Source organism: Engystomops pustulosus, chromosome 2, assembly GCF_040894005.1.
Source record: "Engystomops pustulosus chromosome 2, aEngPut4.maternal, whole genome shotgun sequence".
Classification (NCBI taxonomy): Eukaryota; Metazoa; Chordata; class Amphibia; order Anura; family Leptodactylidae; genus Engystomops; species Engystomops pustulosus.
The window spans coordinates 71,568,624-71,581,807 of NC_092412.1; the positions used below are offsets into that span (position 1 = coordinate 71,568,624).

The 13,184-nt window shown below is 41.9% G+C and overlaps 1 protein-coding gene across 1 annotated transcript in view; it reads right to left on the bottom strand.

The window, feature by feature from the left end:
• Window positions 1–7,572, bottom strand: part of DNAJC15 (DnaJ heat shock protein family (Hsp40) member C15) — a 28,665-nt gene extending 21,093 nt beyond the window's left edge. The window contains exon 1 of the mRNA XM_072135266.1: window positions 7,377–7,572. Coding sequence (XP_071991367.1) covers window positions 7,377–7,481 — 105 coding nt within the window. The 5' untranslated portion in view covers window positions 7,482–7,572. The remainder of the gene's footprint in view (window positions 1–7,376) is intronic.
• Window positions 7,573–13,184: the final 5,612 nt, after the last annotated feature.

A 13,184-nucleotide genomic window follows, 5' to 3' on the forward strand; every position in this document is an offset into this window, starting at 1 on the left:
AGTATGGGAAATAATTAATGATGGAAGTGCAGTATGGGAAATAATGATGGAGGGGCAGTATAGGGAATAATCAATGATGGAGGGGCAGTATGGGAAATAATTAACCCCTTTCTGCACCTTGACGTGATACTACGTCATAGGATGCGGGTCGTAATATCACGTCATGGCGATCACCCGGGCTCAGAATCGCTGCGGGATCCTGGCGGTACGCGGTAGCCGGGATCCCACAGTAACAGCCAGGATCGCGACCCCGGCTGTTTAACCCTGTGGATGCCGCGGTCATTGTGACCGCAGCGTCTATGGTGAATCGCCGCGACGATCGGCACCCTCCGTGCATGGCACGGAGGTGCCGATTGATCTGAAGCCCGATAAGGACCCCAGGGTTGCCTTCACTAGAAGCCTGTTAGGATCGTGCTTACAGCACGATCTAACAGTGCTGATGTCATCCTATGCAGAATGCATAGGCTGACTATGTAATATGCTGCAATAGATTAGTATTGCAGTATATTACAATGAACAAGTGATCAAATGATCACTTGTTCATGTCCCACCCTGGGACAAAATAAAACAGTAAAAAAGTTTTTAAAAAAAAAGTGCAATTAAAAAAAATGATTAAAAACGAATAAAAGTCCCTTGAAGTCCCATCCCATGCAATAATCCAATAAAACATGAAAAAGTGAAAATCACAAAAAAACCCCCCAAAAAACTACATATTGGGCATCACAACGTCCATTACAACCCGTACAATAAAATAAAATTGTCACTGAACCCATACGGCATTAAAAAAAAAAAAAAAAAAAAAAAAAAGACAAAAAAACTTGCAAAAATTATGATATTTTCACATCTGACCTCATAAAAAGCACATAAAAAGTAATCAAAAAGTAACATTTACCCCGACATGATACCAAGAAAAAGTACAGCTTGTCCCGCAAAAAATAAGCTCTAAAACAGCTCTGTAAACAAAAAAAATATAAATGTTCTGCCCATTGTTACACGGCGATACAAAAACAAGCTAATTTCTCACAAAATGAGTTCTATATTCTGCTAAACAAGTTAACCATAAAATAGCCACATAAATGGGGTATCGCTGTAATCGTGATGACCTATAGAATAATGATAATACATTATTTTTATGGAACGTCCGGCAAAAAAAAAAAAGCTAAAAACCATAAACAAGAATTAATGATTTTTTTAACCACCACCAAGAAAGAGTTAATAAAATCTGATTATTAGCTATTGAGCTCCCCCGTAAATGATGTACCTGAAAAGTGGATCTCATCCACAAAAAAAAATAATCTCCCGTATGTCCAAATTACAAAAAAACATTTTATAGCCTGTAAGATGTGACGTTGCAGATCTGCTCTGAATGGCGCCTCCTTCCCTTCTATGCCCGGCCGTGCGCCCATACAGCAGTCACCACCACATTTGGGGCATCCTCATACTCGGGAGAAATTGGGTATCAAACTTTGTGAAGTTTTTTGTCATTTAATACTTTGCAACGGTTTAATTTTTGGCCAAGATTAATAGATTGTCTAAAAAAAATTACAGCTTGTAAATTACACCTCCATATTGTTTTAACCCATGTGAAGCATCTAAAGGGTTAACACACTTCTTAAAGTTGATTTTTTACACATTGAGGGGTGTAATTTCTAAAATGGCATAATTTATGGGGTTTTACTGCTGTTTAGGCCTCTCAAAGTCAGTTAAAGCTGTGAAGGAGCCTCTAAATAAGGGTTTTGGCGATTTTCATAAAAATGAGAAAAATTGCACCCAAAATTTTGAACCTCCTAACAACCTAGAAAAGAGAGAGGATGTATAAAACCCTATGCCGATATAAAGCAGACATTCCGGAAATGTTAGTTATAAAGTTACTTGGGTGCTATGACTATCTGCCTGAAAAGCAGAAAATTTTGAACTTTGGAAATGAATATTTTTAAGACATTTTTACCAAATTTAATTTTTTTTCATAACTAAACACAAAAGATATCATCAAAATTTTTCTATTACTTTGAAGTACAATGTATGTCGGGAAAACGATCTCAAAACCCCCTGGTTAAGTTAAAGCGCCACAAAGTTATAACCACCTATAATGACACAGGGCAAATTTTAAAAATCAGGCCAGGTCCTAAAGGTCTAAAATGGCTTAGACACAAAGGGGTTAATGGTGGACAGTATGGGAAATAACCAATGGTGGAGGGGCAGTATGGGAAATAACTAATGGTGGAGGGGCAGTATGGGAAATAACTAATGGTGGAGGGGCAGTATGGGAAATAACTAATGGTGGAGGGGCAGTATGGGAAATAACTAATGGTGGAGGAGCAGTATGGGAAATAATTAATGGTGGAGGAGCAGTATGGGAAATAATTAATGACGGAGGAGCAGTATGGGAAATAATTAATGACGGAGGAGCAGTATGGGAAATAATTAATGACGGAGGAGCAGTATGGGAAATAATTAATGATGGAGGAGCAGTATGGGAAATAATTAATGATGGAGGAGCAGTATGGGAAATAATTAATGATGGAGGGGCAGTATGGGAAATAATTAATGATGGAGGAGCAGTATGGGAAATAATTAATGATGGAGGAGCAGTATGGGAAATAATTAATGATGGAGGAGCAGTATGGGAAATAATTAATGATGGAGGAGCAGTATGGGAAATAATTAATGATGGAAGGGCAGTATGGGAAATAATTAATGATGGAAGGGCAGTATGGGAAATAATTAATGATGGAGGAGCAGTATGGGAAATAATTAATGATGGAGGAGCAGTATGGGAAATAATTAATGATGGAGGAGCAGTATGGGAAATAATTAATGATGGAGGAGCAGTATGGGAAATAATTAATGATGGAAGGGCAGTATGGGAAATAATTAATGATGGAAGGGCAGTATGGGAAATAATTAATGATGGAGGAGCAGTATGGGAAATAATTAATGATGGAGGAGCAGTATGGGAAATAATTAATGATGGAAGGGCAGTATGGGAAATAATTAATGATGGAGGAGCAGTATGGGAAATAATTAATGATGGAAGGGCAGTATGGGAAATAATTAATGATGGAAGGGCAGTATGGGAAATAATTAATGATGGAAGGGCAGTATGGGAAATACTTAATGATGGAAGGGCAGTATGGGAAATACTTAATGATGGAGGGGCAGCATAGGAAATAATTAATGAGGGGAGCAGCATAGGAAATAATTCATGGAGAGGGGTCCCAGTATATTTAATAATTAATAGTTCACAAGGGGATTCAGTATATTAATTGAGGGGGGTCCCAGTGTATTACGGACGCGTTATTTATTTTTAAACTTTAGTCCGGACCTCCAACGGTCTGAGATGGACCGTGAACGGCCCCCTATGTAAAAAGTTTGGTGACCCCTGCTCTACAGGGTGGTTCAAAAACCAAAGAAAACCCTTTAAAGCAAACCTGTCGCCAGGAATGTCATTTTTAGCTGGTGACAGGTTCCAATATATTTCTCATGTCATTGTTATTTATTTTATAAATTAAAGGAAATCTACCATCAGGATCAAGGATAGTAAACCAAGTGCACAAATTCGAGCGCATGGGAGGCGGTAACACGGCTGCACAATTTGTGGCTGTATCAACCCCCCATAGAGGTCTGTGGCACATGGTTGCACCACAAATTATAGGTGAGGTCTAAAAGGTCGCTGCTTTTACAGCGCAGCCGCACAGCTTTCACGCATACATTAATGTGCATGAGGCCTAAGGCTACCTGCGCACATACAGGATACGTTACAGCTGTTTTTGTGGATCCACAACAAAATAGAATGGTAAATGGTTGTGTTACCTAGCAACAGCACACAGATGACACTTGTATTTCATCTGTATTTCACAGCCCCATAGACTTGTATGGGGGGGCAGAGGGCTGAATTCGAGCCCTTTCCATAGCCGGTGAGCAATTGCTGCATATTGCAGCAAACACCCACCGGTAACACCCGCAATCAGTGCTAGAACCCCAATCGTGGCTGTAAACCCTTCGATCATCGCCGGTAAAAGCTGAAATCCAAAGCTGAGTAATCCAGAAAAACCACAGCTTGCTCCTATGTGGAATAAACATTCATGTGCATGAGTATCTACATCTGTTATCCTGAAACGAAATAGCTCCTTTTCTGCACCTTGCTGTGTCACCGAAGAGCATTTTATGTCATATATAAATGAAGTGAGTTTTCCTGGTTACAACCCTGTCATATGCATGTACATCTCTGTGGGCACTGAACAGGACACATGCAAATTATGTAGACTACACTGCACTATCCTGAACTATTATGCCACTTACTTCTAATATGGGGAGGGGAATTTGGGGGGGTCAAAGGTGGGGCTTTCACCTTGTAAACCTGGGGTGTACCTGAATGCAGTCTCTTTCACAGCTTAGGTTCAGTTGCCACTCGCGTTCAATAGGATCTGTTCCCCCTTCCATAAAAAAAATATTTATATAGCGCAGCAGCCAGCTTTTTCAAAAACGCTTTTTTTTGTGGAATTGCTACAGAAGGCAAACGTCTCTATATTGAAGTCTATAGAAGCCAGAAGGTGAACAAGAATTTCCAATCACCAGCCATTCTTAGTTTCTGTCACACTTTTTAAGAAGCAAGCGTGAACTCAGTCTTATATGTTCCTGTTAATACTTCAAACAGTTTGAGCTTAACGGAAGCAACCTTTTTTTTTTTTTTTTTACTTGCACACTTTCAAAACGATAAAATTTTGATTTTTCTGTTAATGTGGACATATAACGGCTTATTTGCAGGGCGAGATGCCTTTTCAAAGACGCCATTATGGGCCAAAAATATCTTGATTAAATTTTTTATATTATACATTTAGATATTTTTTATACTTCGGCCTAGCGGTTTCATTATTATCTAGATTTGTTTTTTAAATTGCATTTATATGTAATATGTGTAATTTAACACTTTTATTCAAAGTGCATTTTAAATCCACAGCAGGTTTATTCCTTTTGCAGCCTTTCATCGAATGCATTGGGATGCAATTATAACCACAGAACTTGTAGAATGTTGTCTTAGCCAAGTTCTGTCTCCATAAAGTAAGCCGTGACAAAGCTTGATCAAATAGAAGGAAAAATTAAAGGGGATATCCTGGAATAATGATAATGAAAAAAACTCATATACGGTATATGGTTGGGGGAGTCAGAAAAATAATAAACCTCTAATAAAAAGCCTGTCACTGTCAGTCTGTTTGTATTCAGAGGCCGGCAGTGTTCCCTGCATCACTGCTGGCCTCTGTGTACCAACAGAGATCGGAAGCTGAGCAGGTGTAGGTAGAGAGCAGAGAATATGCTGTTTATTATTATTATTATATACATCCCCCCCCCCAGCCATATGTATACATTTTTTTTATTCCTTCTAATCTTTTGGTATATGGTGTGATGATATCTAATTATTTTCAATATATAAGAATTTTTAAAGTGTAAGTGTAATAGCTTACATACTTGGAATCAGTCTAAGGCCAGAGGCACATGATTGTGGTTGGTTCATAAGTCAGGGGATCTTGCCCCAATCACAGTGCAGGGGATGTGACTATCGGATACAAGTATTGCATAGTTATATATGTTGCTAGGAGTACTGTAGGGACTTTATATATGATCATCATTATATATGATGCCTAAAGTCTTGTGCTTCCAGTGCATGGCACATGAAAAACAGACTGACCACATGTGCCACTGGCTTATTCCCAACATCTAGTGGAATAAAGATTAACCCCCTCACGACTGGTCAACATAAAATATGTAGCCAGTGAAGGGGAGCTCAGTTTGCAAGCCCTCCTCAAGCAACCAGCAAGTCTCAGCTTTATCTATCAAAAATATCCCACAAAAATGACCAGTTCTGTACACCAAATTTACATATATAAATATGGTATCTGCACGATCGTACTGAATAAATGGGAAGGTGTCATTTGGAACGCACAATGTAAACTGTAAAAATAAAGTCTGCCTGAATAAGTCGCAACTGTGTTTAACACCCCCCCCCCCCCCAATCCGACCACATTTCAGTACATTTTCCGTTTACAAAAGATATGGCTTGTGGGAGTAGGGGGTTAAAAAACAGAAATACAAAACCTGAACAGAACTGGTCTTGAAAGGGTTAAAAAAATGTTTTTCTTCAATAAATTCCATGTAGTCCACACCAGTGGCACTAAAAATTTAACTAATCTCATTTAAAAAAAAAAAAATACTGTCCTGGAATAACTACATTAATACAATAGTGCCATAAAATGCTCTGAATATACCGTAGATGTTTCTCTTGCAGATGTGAAACAGGTACGCATGGTCTGAATATACCCTTAGCCCTCATGCAAATGGACAGCATCTGGGGCAGTTTTTATTGCAGTCATCTGCGTAAGTGGACCACAAAAAAAGGATCTGTATTATGTTACTTGTGGCCTGAGAAAGCACAAATTCATATACAGGGAGCCTTATATTGTGTGATTCCACGTGATTGGCAACCCTACAGATGCATTATATAACATGGTTTATTTAATATTACATGATGTCATGTACAGAACAGCGCTACTGATGTGTTCTACAGGATATTCCTATAACACTACATGATGCCATGTATAGGACATCACTACTGATGCGTTATAGAACATACTCCTATAATACTACATGATGTCATATACAGGACAGCAGTACTTATTATATAAACTATATTGTATAATGTATACTACATGAGGTCATGTACAGGACAGCACTACTGATGTGTTATATAATATACTCCTATACTACTACACAATGTCATATACAGATCAGCAGTACGTATTATATAAACTATATTGTATAACACATGTATCATGTACAGGGCAGCACTACTGATGTGTTATACAATATATTCCTACAACATTGCATGGGGTTATGTAAATGATGTACAGATTTATGACATCATTACTGATGTGTCATATAAAATGCTCCTACTATATACATAGGACAGCACCACTGATGTGTAATAAAACTTCTATACTACTGCATTATGATGTATACCACACAAAAGACATAACAAGATATACAGTATAGTATTTTATATTCTCATGTAAATACTATGCATTGTAACATGATATACAGCCCCATCCAGGAGGTGACATCCCAGCTGATACACGTACATGATGCAAGAGATCTGCAATGTAAGCCACTGGTGATGGGGATGTCTCACAGTAACTACCCCGATAGTATAAGCGATCGTGATTGAAACATGACAGACACACACACAGGACGAGGCGAGCAGCTGTCACATGTGGTCGCTGCCATTACCCGGTGTGTAGGACACCAGAAGGACATGGAGCAGGTTCTCCGCCCGCTACACGCGATGTGGTGCCTTACACTGTGTACACATGGCCGCCACTCACCAGCCTGCGATCGATGTCGGCGCCGGGAGTAACCATTGCCCTGCTCCTGTATTCAGCATGGTGCAGCGCATCCGAAGAAGCCATGCCGCCGCCGGAGGTTGCCATGACAGACTGAATACTATGGTGGCCGCAGAGGTCAAAGCAGAATGATTGCGAAACACCCGGAAACAACGCTGCTGTGACTGCAAGAGGAGGGGGAGCGGAGTAGTGCAGTGCACGCTGGGAGCATTAGTGTGTGGCTATAAAAGAACAATTACTGAGAAATTGTGGATTTCTGGAACTTGTCGGAGAGAGCCCTGTAGTGTAGTCACTGTAGTAGTAATGTGTGTGTGGCTCTCTATTTAGTTACAGAACAAACAATAACTAAGTACCAGTGTGTCAGTGTAATTAAAGGAAACCTACCATTTCAAATGGTCGGTGTAAGCTGTAAACACCGAGCACCAGCTGCCGGTGCTTAGTTTCGTTAGTGTTAAAACCGCGGTATCGATCGTGCGCACACAGCGGTTTATAACACTAACGAAACTAAGCACCGGCACCAGCTCACCCTGAGCTGGTGCTCGGTGTTTACAGCTTACACCTACCATTTGAAATGGTAGGTTTCCTTTAATTCCTTTATTTACATAGTGCACACAGATTACACAGCGCTGCACAGAACTTGTCCCCAATTGGGCTCACAATCTTATAAACTTGCAGTATGTTCATTTTACTTCCATCATCATGTAAGCCGCACCTTGTGCCCCATCCATTACTCCAACGCCAATATGCCCCCCAGCTATCCTTGATATTGTGGTTCTCTCATATTGTGTCCCCTAACTAACCTGATATTGCACCCCTTCAACTTCCCCTTACATTATGGCCCCCTGCTACTTTTGTGTACAGCAACTGGGTCACAGAGATAATTCATCCTCCGGACGCGGCCAGAGTTGATGTTGTGATACATACCTCCCACCTGCCGAGACAGATCCCAAAATCCGGGACTGTCCCAAAAGATCAAGGACGGTTGGGAGGTGTGCCTAAGTAACCCTTTAACAGTGCCAGCTAGTGTCCCTTAATGTGTCAGCCAAGGAACTTATTCATTTAAGATTTACTATGCAGCCTGCGCGAGAATTCTGGCATAGACTGCACATAAAAACTGGTTGCACATGTATTTATGAAATGTCTGCACAAGTATTGTGTCATGGCACAAGACCAGGGTGATGTAATCTACCCAGTCCTTTACCCAATTACAGTTGCAACGTCTACCCCATGTATGTATCTGATCACATAAAATCACTGCATGCCTCCATGGATTTCTACTCCTCCCTGTATGTGGCTTACAGATACACTGATATAGTAGCAGGAGTCACAAGAGCTGAATCACGGCCAGTGATAAATAAATATAAGTGATACAAACTGAGTGAAAGCTAATGCGACAAGCTAATGCGCCTGGCGTGCACCCCGAGGCGCGTTTCAATCACAACAGGTCTTTTTCAAGGGATAACAATATTTATCCCATATGAAAACTTTGATATCTAAATGTACAAATCACTGCTTTTTGCCATTTTCCCAACCATATAAATATAAATTAAAAATGAGAAAAAGTTATCGGTGTCAGAATGACAATGCTAAGTTGTGGTTGTTGTTTTTTTTCTAAATTTAGTCATAAGAAAACTATTTACATTTGGTAACTCCATGATCCTACTGCCCCAATGAATTAATGTAATGTTTTATTTGGACTACACAGTGAAAGTGTCATTTTTATCTGCTCCAACTACTTAGCCAAGGGTACACGTTTAAACAGTTTTATCTATCCTGCTGTCAGGACACCAATGGCACCTGCTTCAGTAACAAATATTTCACAGTTCATCTGTAATTTAGTATAATTAAGGATGAGGTGAAGGGAGAACAGGTAGTCCCCGGGTTACGTACAATGTTCTGTAGGTTTGTTCTTTAGTTGAATTTGTATGTAAGTCAGAATTGTAACTTCAGACAATTTTTTTGTCCAAGTGACAGTTAGTTTTTCAAAATGTTTTCCTGTCATGGGAACAAGGATTATCACTAAAACTTTATTACAGACACCTTACAGCTGATGATTGCAGCCTGTGGCTAAAGTGATGTTTTAAGTGGATGTTCTTAAAGGGGTATTCTCACAAAGACAAGATTCTACTGGAACAGGAGGGTCCAGTACTCATTTACCTTCCCTTTCCTCTGATTTTTTTTAAATACTACCACATAATTTTTGATATTAATTTATATTCCATTAATTTTCATAATTTTTTTTTCTAATTTATCATTGATTTTAAAAACATTATCACATGACCTCTTGGACCTGTACCATATAAGCCTGGATGGTCAAGGTCAATTGCTGATCTGCATTAGTCCATACTGGACCAGCATGAAGTTAAACATATTCTTCCTTTAATTAAGTTTTGTTGAAAATAAATTTTAAGAAAGCGCAAGTCATTTTAAATCCTGAACAAGAGTCAAAATGGGAAATACAATTTGCAAGAGCAGTATACCACTGTTTGTTTGAAATTGTAGTAGCAGTCCCCAGACACATGTTAACATCCCTAATCTCCCAACCTAATTACATCTTCTTTTTTTCTGAAAACCTAATGAAACTTGTGTTGAATTCCCAAGGAAGGCGATAAAAAGTCTGTTTTGAACTAAGTGTTGAGACAGAATTTGAGATTATTTTATATCTATGATACTATTATACTGAGTTATTTATAAATGTAAATACAGACATTTGACTGACTTTAAATATATGTTGTGCTGGATCTGGGGCTCAGCAGGATCTTATACATTAGAAAAATATGAGATTCGGATCAATAGAAATGAAGCTGAGAAGTTGCCTCTTTTGCATCTGAGCAAAAAACCTGCTACTAGACATTCTTCCAATCGTGAGTTACTGTATCATTTTATAAAATATGTGTAGCTATAAAATATGAGTTGTTGAATGCATCTAAATCCAAATTACCTGCCTAGTACAAAATGGCCTGTGATATGTGTTCTGTAATGATAACCACACAGGGCTGTGACTTCCTCTTGTGATCTCTTTTACTAATTTTTTTCTATGGCTTAAAACCTAACAAAGATTTCTAAAATTAATAAAGTACCTGTCAGACTTGCGGGTTGTGGATCCACTGGACCACTGCAGACGATGACTCATGCCACTACCTGGGACCGGAGTCTAAGTGGTACCCGGTTTTCACCAGAGCCCGCCGCAAAGCGGGTTAGACAAGCTGCGGCGTGTTACCACCAGGTCGTTCTTCAGGCGTGACTTGTCTGCAGTGGCAGCCAAGGTTGAGGTACAAGAACGGCAATCAATCTGGTGGTCAAAGTCCAGGCACAGGGTCAGGGCAGGCGGCAGAGATGCAACGTCAGAGTTCAATCCGGGGTCGGCAACAGGAGGTCCAAGCAGAGGGATACAGGAACACAGCACACAGGACAGCAGCACGGAGGATCACTGGTACACGGGAACACGAGGGAGCTCAGGTAACACAGGAACACGGAGGAACGCAGGAGACACAGGAACGCAGGCTAATCGCAGTAAAGCTTTCTCTCAGGCTGTGAGGCACAAAGATCCGGCAGGGCTTGCAGGAAGAGGCAGGCTTATATAGAATTGGGCAATATGGCCAGCGACAATTAATGGCGCGCTGGACCTTTAAATGTGGAGAAGGAGCCCCGCGCGCGGCCTAGTAGTCTGGGACGCGTGTGGACCGCGGAGGGGAGCAAGCCTGGAGCCGGGCCAAGTGAGACGCGCTGCCGGTGCGCTGGCGGGGGCAGCGAAGCACGGGTGAGCCCGCGACCCGCGATATGGGTCGCGGGACCACCTGTGTCAGTACCCCCCCCTTCGGCCTCCCCCTCCTCCTGGGCTGGAGAAATCTCTGCAGGAGATCACAACCAATATATTGTCCTCAGGCTCCCACGACCTCTCTTCTGGCCCGTATCCCTTCCAGTCAACCAAGAAGAACCGCTTCCCCCTTACCATCTTCATGTCCAGGATCTCTTTTACCTCAAAGGTTTTGGTGGAGTCCGCCACTGGAGTGGAGCGGAATAAAATGAGACATTTTTTAGAACCGATCAGTTACCACCCAGATGACAGTATTCCCAGAGGAACAGGGAAGGTCCGTGACAAAGTCCATGGCCACGTGAGTCCACGGGCAACTGGGTATCGGCAACGGCATCAGGAGACCGTCAGGTTTGATGCGTGATGGTTTATTATGAGCACAAGAGATGCAGGAAGCCACAAAATCCCGTACGTCTTGGACCAGATTCGGCCACCAATAATAGCGAGAAATGAGGGCTAAGGAGCGCTGCACCCCAGGATGCCCGGCCACACGAGAACAATGTCCCCAAGTCAAAATCTTCTTCCGAAGAGCAGGTCGGACATAAGTCTTACCAGGAGGAAGCTGCCGGAGGTCTACTGGAGCAGCCACAACCAGCCGTTCCGGAGGGATGATATGCCGAGGAGCCGGTTCTTCCCCAATAACATCAGAGGCACGTGAGAAGGCATCTGCCTTGATGTTCTTCTCAGCTGGACGAAAATGGATCAAAAAATTAAAACGTGAAAAGAAAAGGGACCAGCGGGCTTGTCTTGGATTGAGACGTTGAGCAGTCTGGAGGTACAGGAGATTCTTGTGGTCAGAATATACACTGACCAGGTGACGAGCTCCTTCCAGAAGATTGCGCCACTCTTCCAAGGCAAGCTTAATAGCCAGGAGTTCCCGATCTCCTATGGAGTAATTCCTCTCAGTCGCAGAGAAGGTTCTGGAAAAGAAACCACTGGTAAGTGTTCGGCCTTTGGGCCCTTTCTGAGTGAGCACAGCTCCAGCACCCACCGAGGAGGCGTCAACCTCAAGTTGGAAGGGTTTCTCTAAATCTGGCCGCGTCAGAACAGGAGCAGAGGCGAAGGCAGACTTCAGTCTTAAGAATGCTTCTTCCGCAACTGGAGACCAGTGTCTGGGATCAGCACCTTTTTTTGTTAGGGCCACAATGGGAGATACGAGGGAAGAGAAGTGAGGAATGAATTGCCGGTAATAATTTGCAAAACCAAGGAATCTCTGTATGGCACGAAGTCCCACTGGACTTCCCACTTGGTTGGATCCATCTGTAGGCCTTTATCGGAGATTATGTATCCTAGAAACAGAAGGCTCTTCTGATGGAATTGGCACTTCTCCAGTTTAGCATAGAGACGATTGGCTCTTAGGCGCCTAAGAACTTGCCGTACATGCACTTGATGAGACTCCAGATCAGGAGAGAAGACCAAGATGTCATCTAAGTAGACAACGACACAGGTGTATAGCAGGTCTCTGAAAATGTTGTTCACGAATTCCTGAAACACTTCAGGCGCATTACCTGGCATGACCAGGTACTCAAAGTGCCCGTCTCGGGTGCTAAAGGCGGTCTTCCATTCATCGCCCTCCTGGATGCGGATAAGATTATAAGCCCCTCTAAGGTCCAATTTAGAGAAGACTTTAGCTCCACGGAGGCAGTCAAAGAGTTCCGTGATTAAAGGCAATGGATACCGGTTCTTTATTGTCACCTTATTAAGGCCCCGATAGTCAATGCAGGGACGAAAAGATCCATCTTTCTTGGCCACAAAGAAGAAGCCGGCACTGGTAGGAGAAGAGGATTTGTGGATGAACCCCTTCTGTAGATTCTCCTTGATGTAGGCCTACATGGCCGCAGTTTCAGGCACGGACAGCGGGTAAACTCGACCTCGTGGCGGGGATGTTTCTGGCAGCAGTTCAATAGGGCAATTGTATGGACGATGCGGTGGCAAGTTCTCCGCTTGCTTTTCAGAGAAGACATCAGCATAGTCCA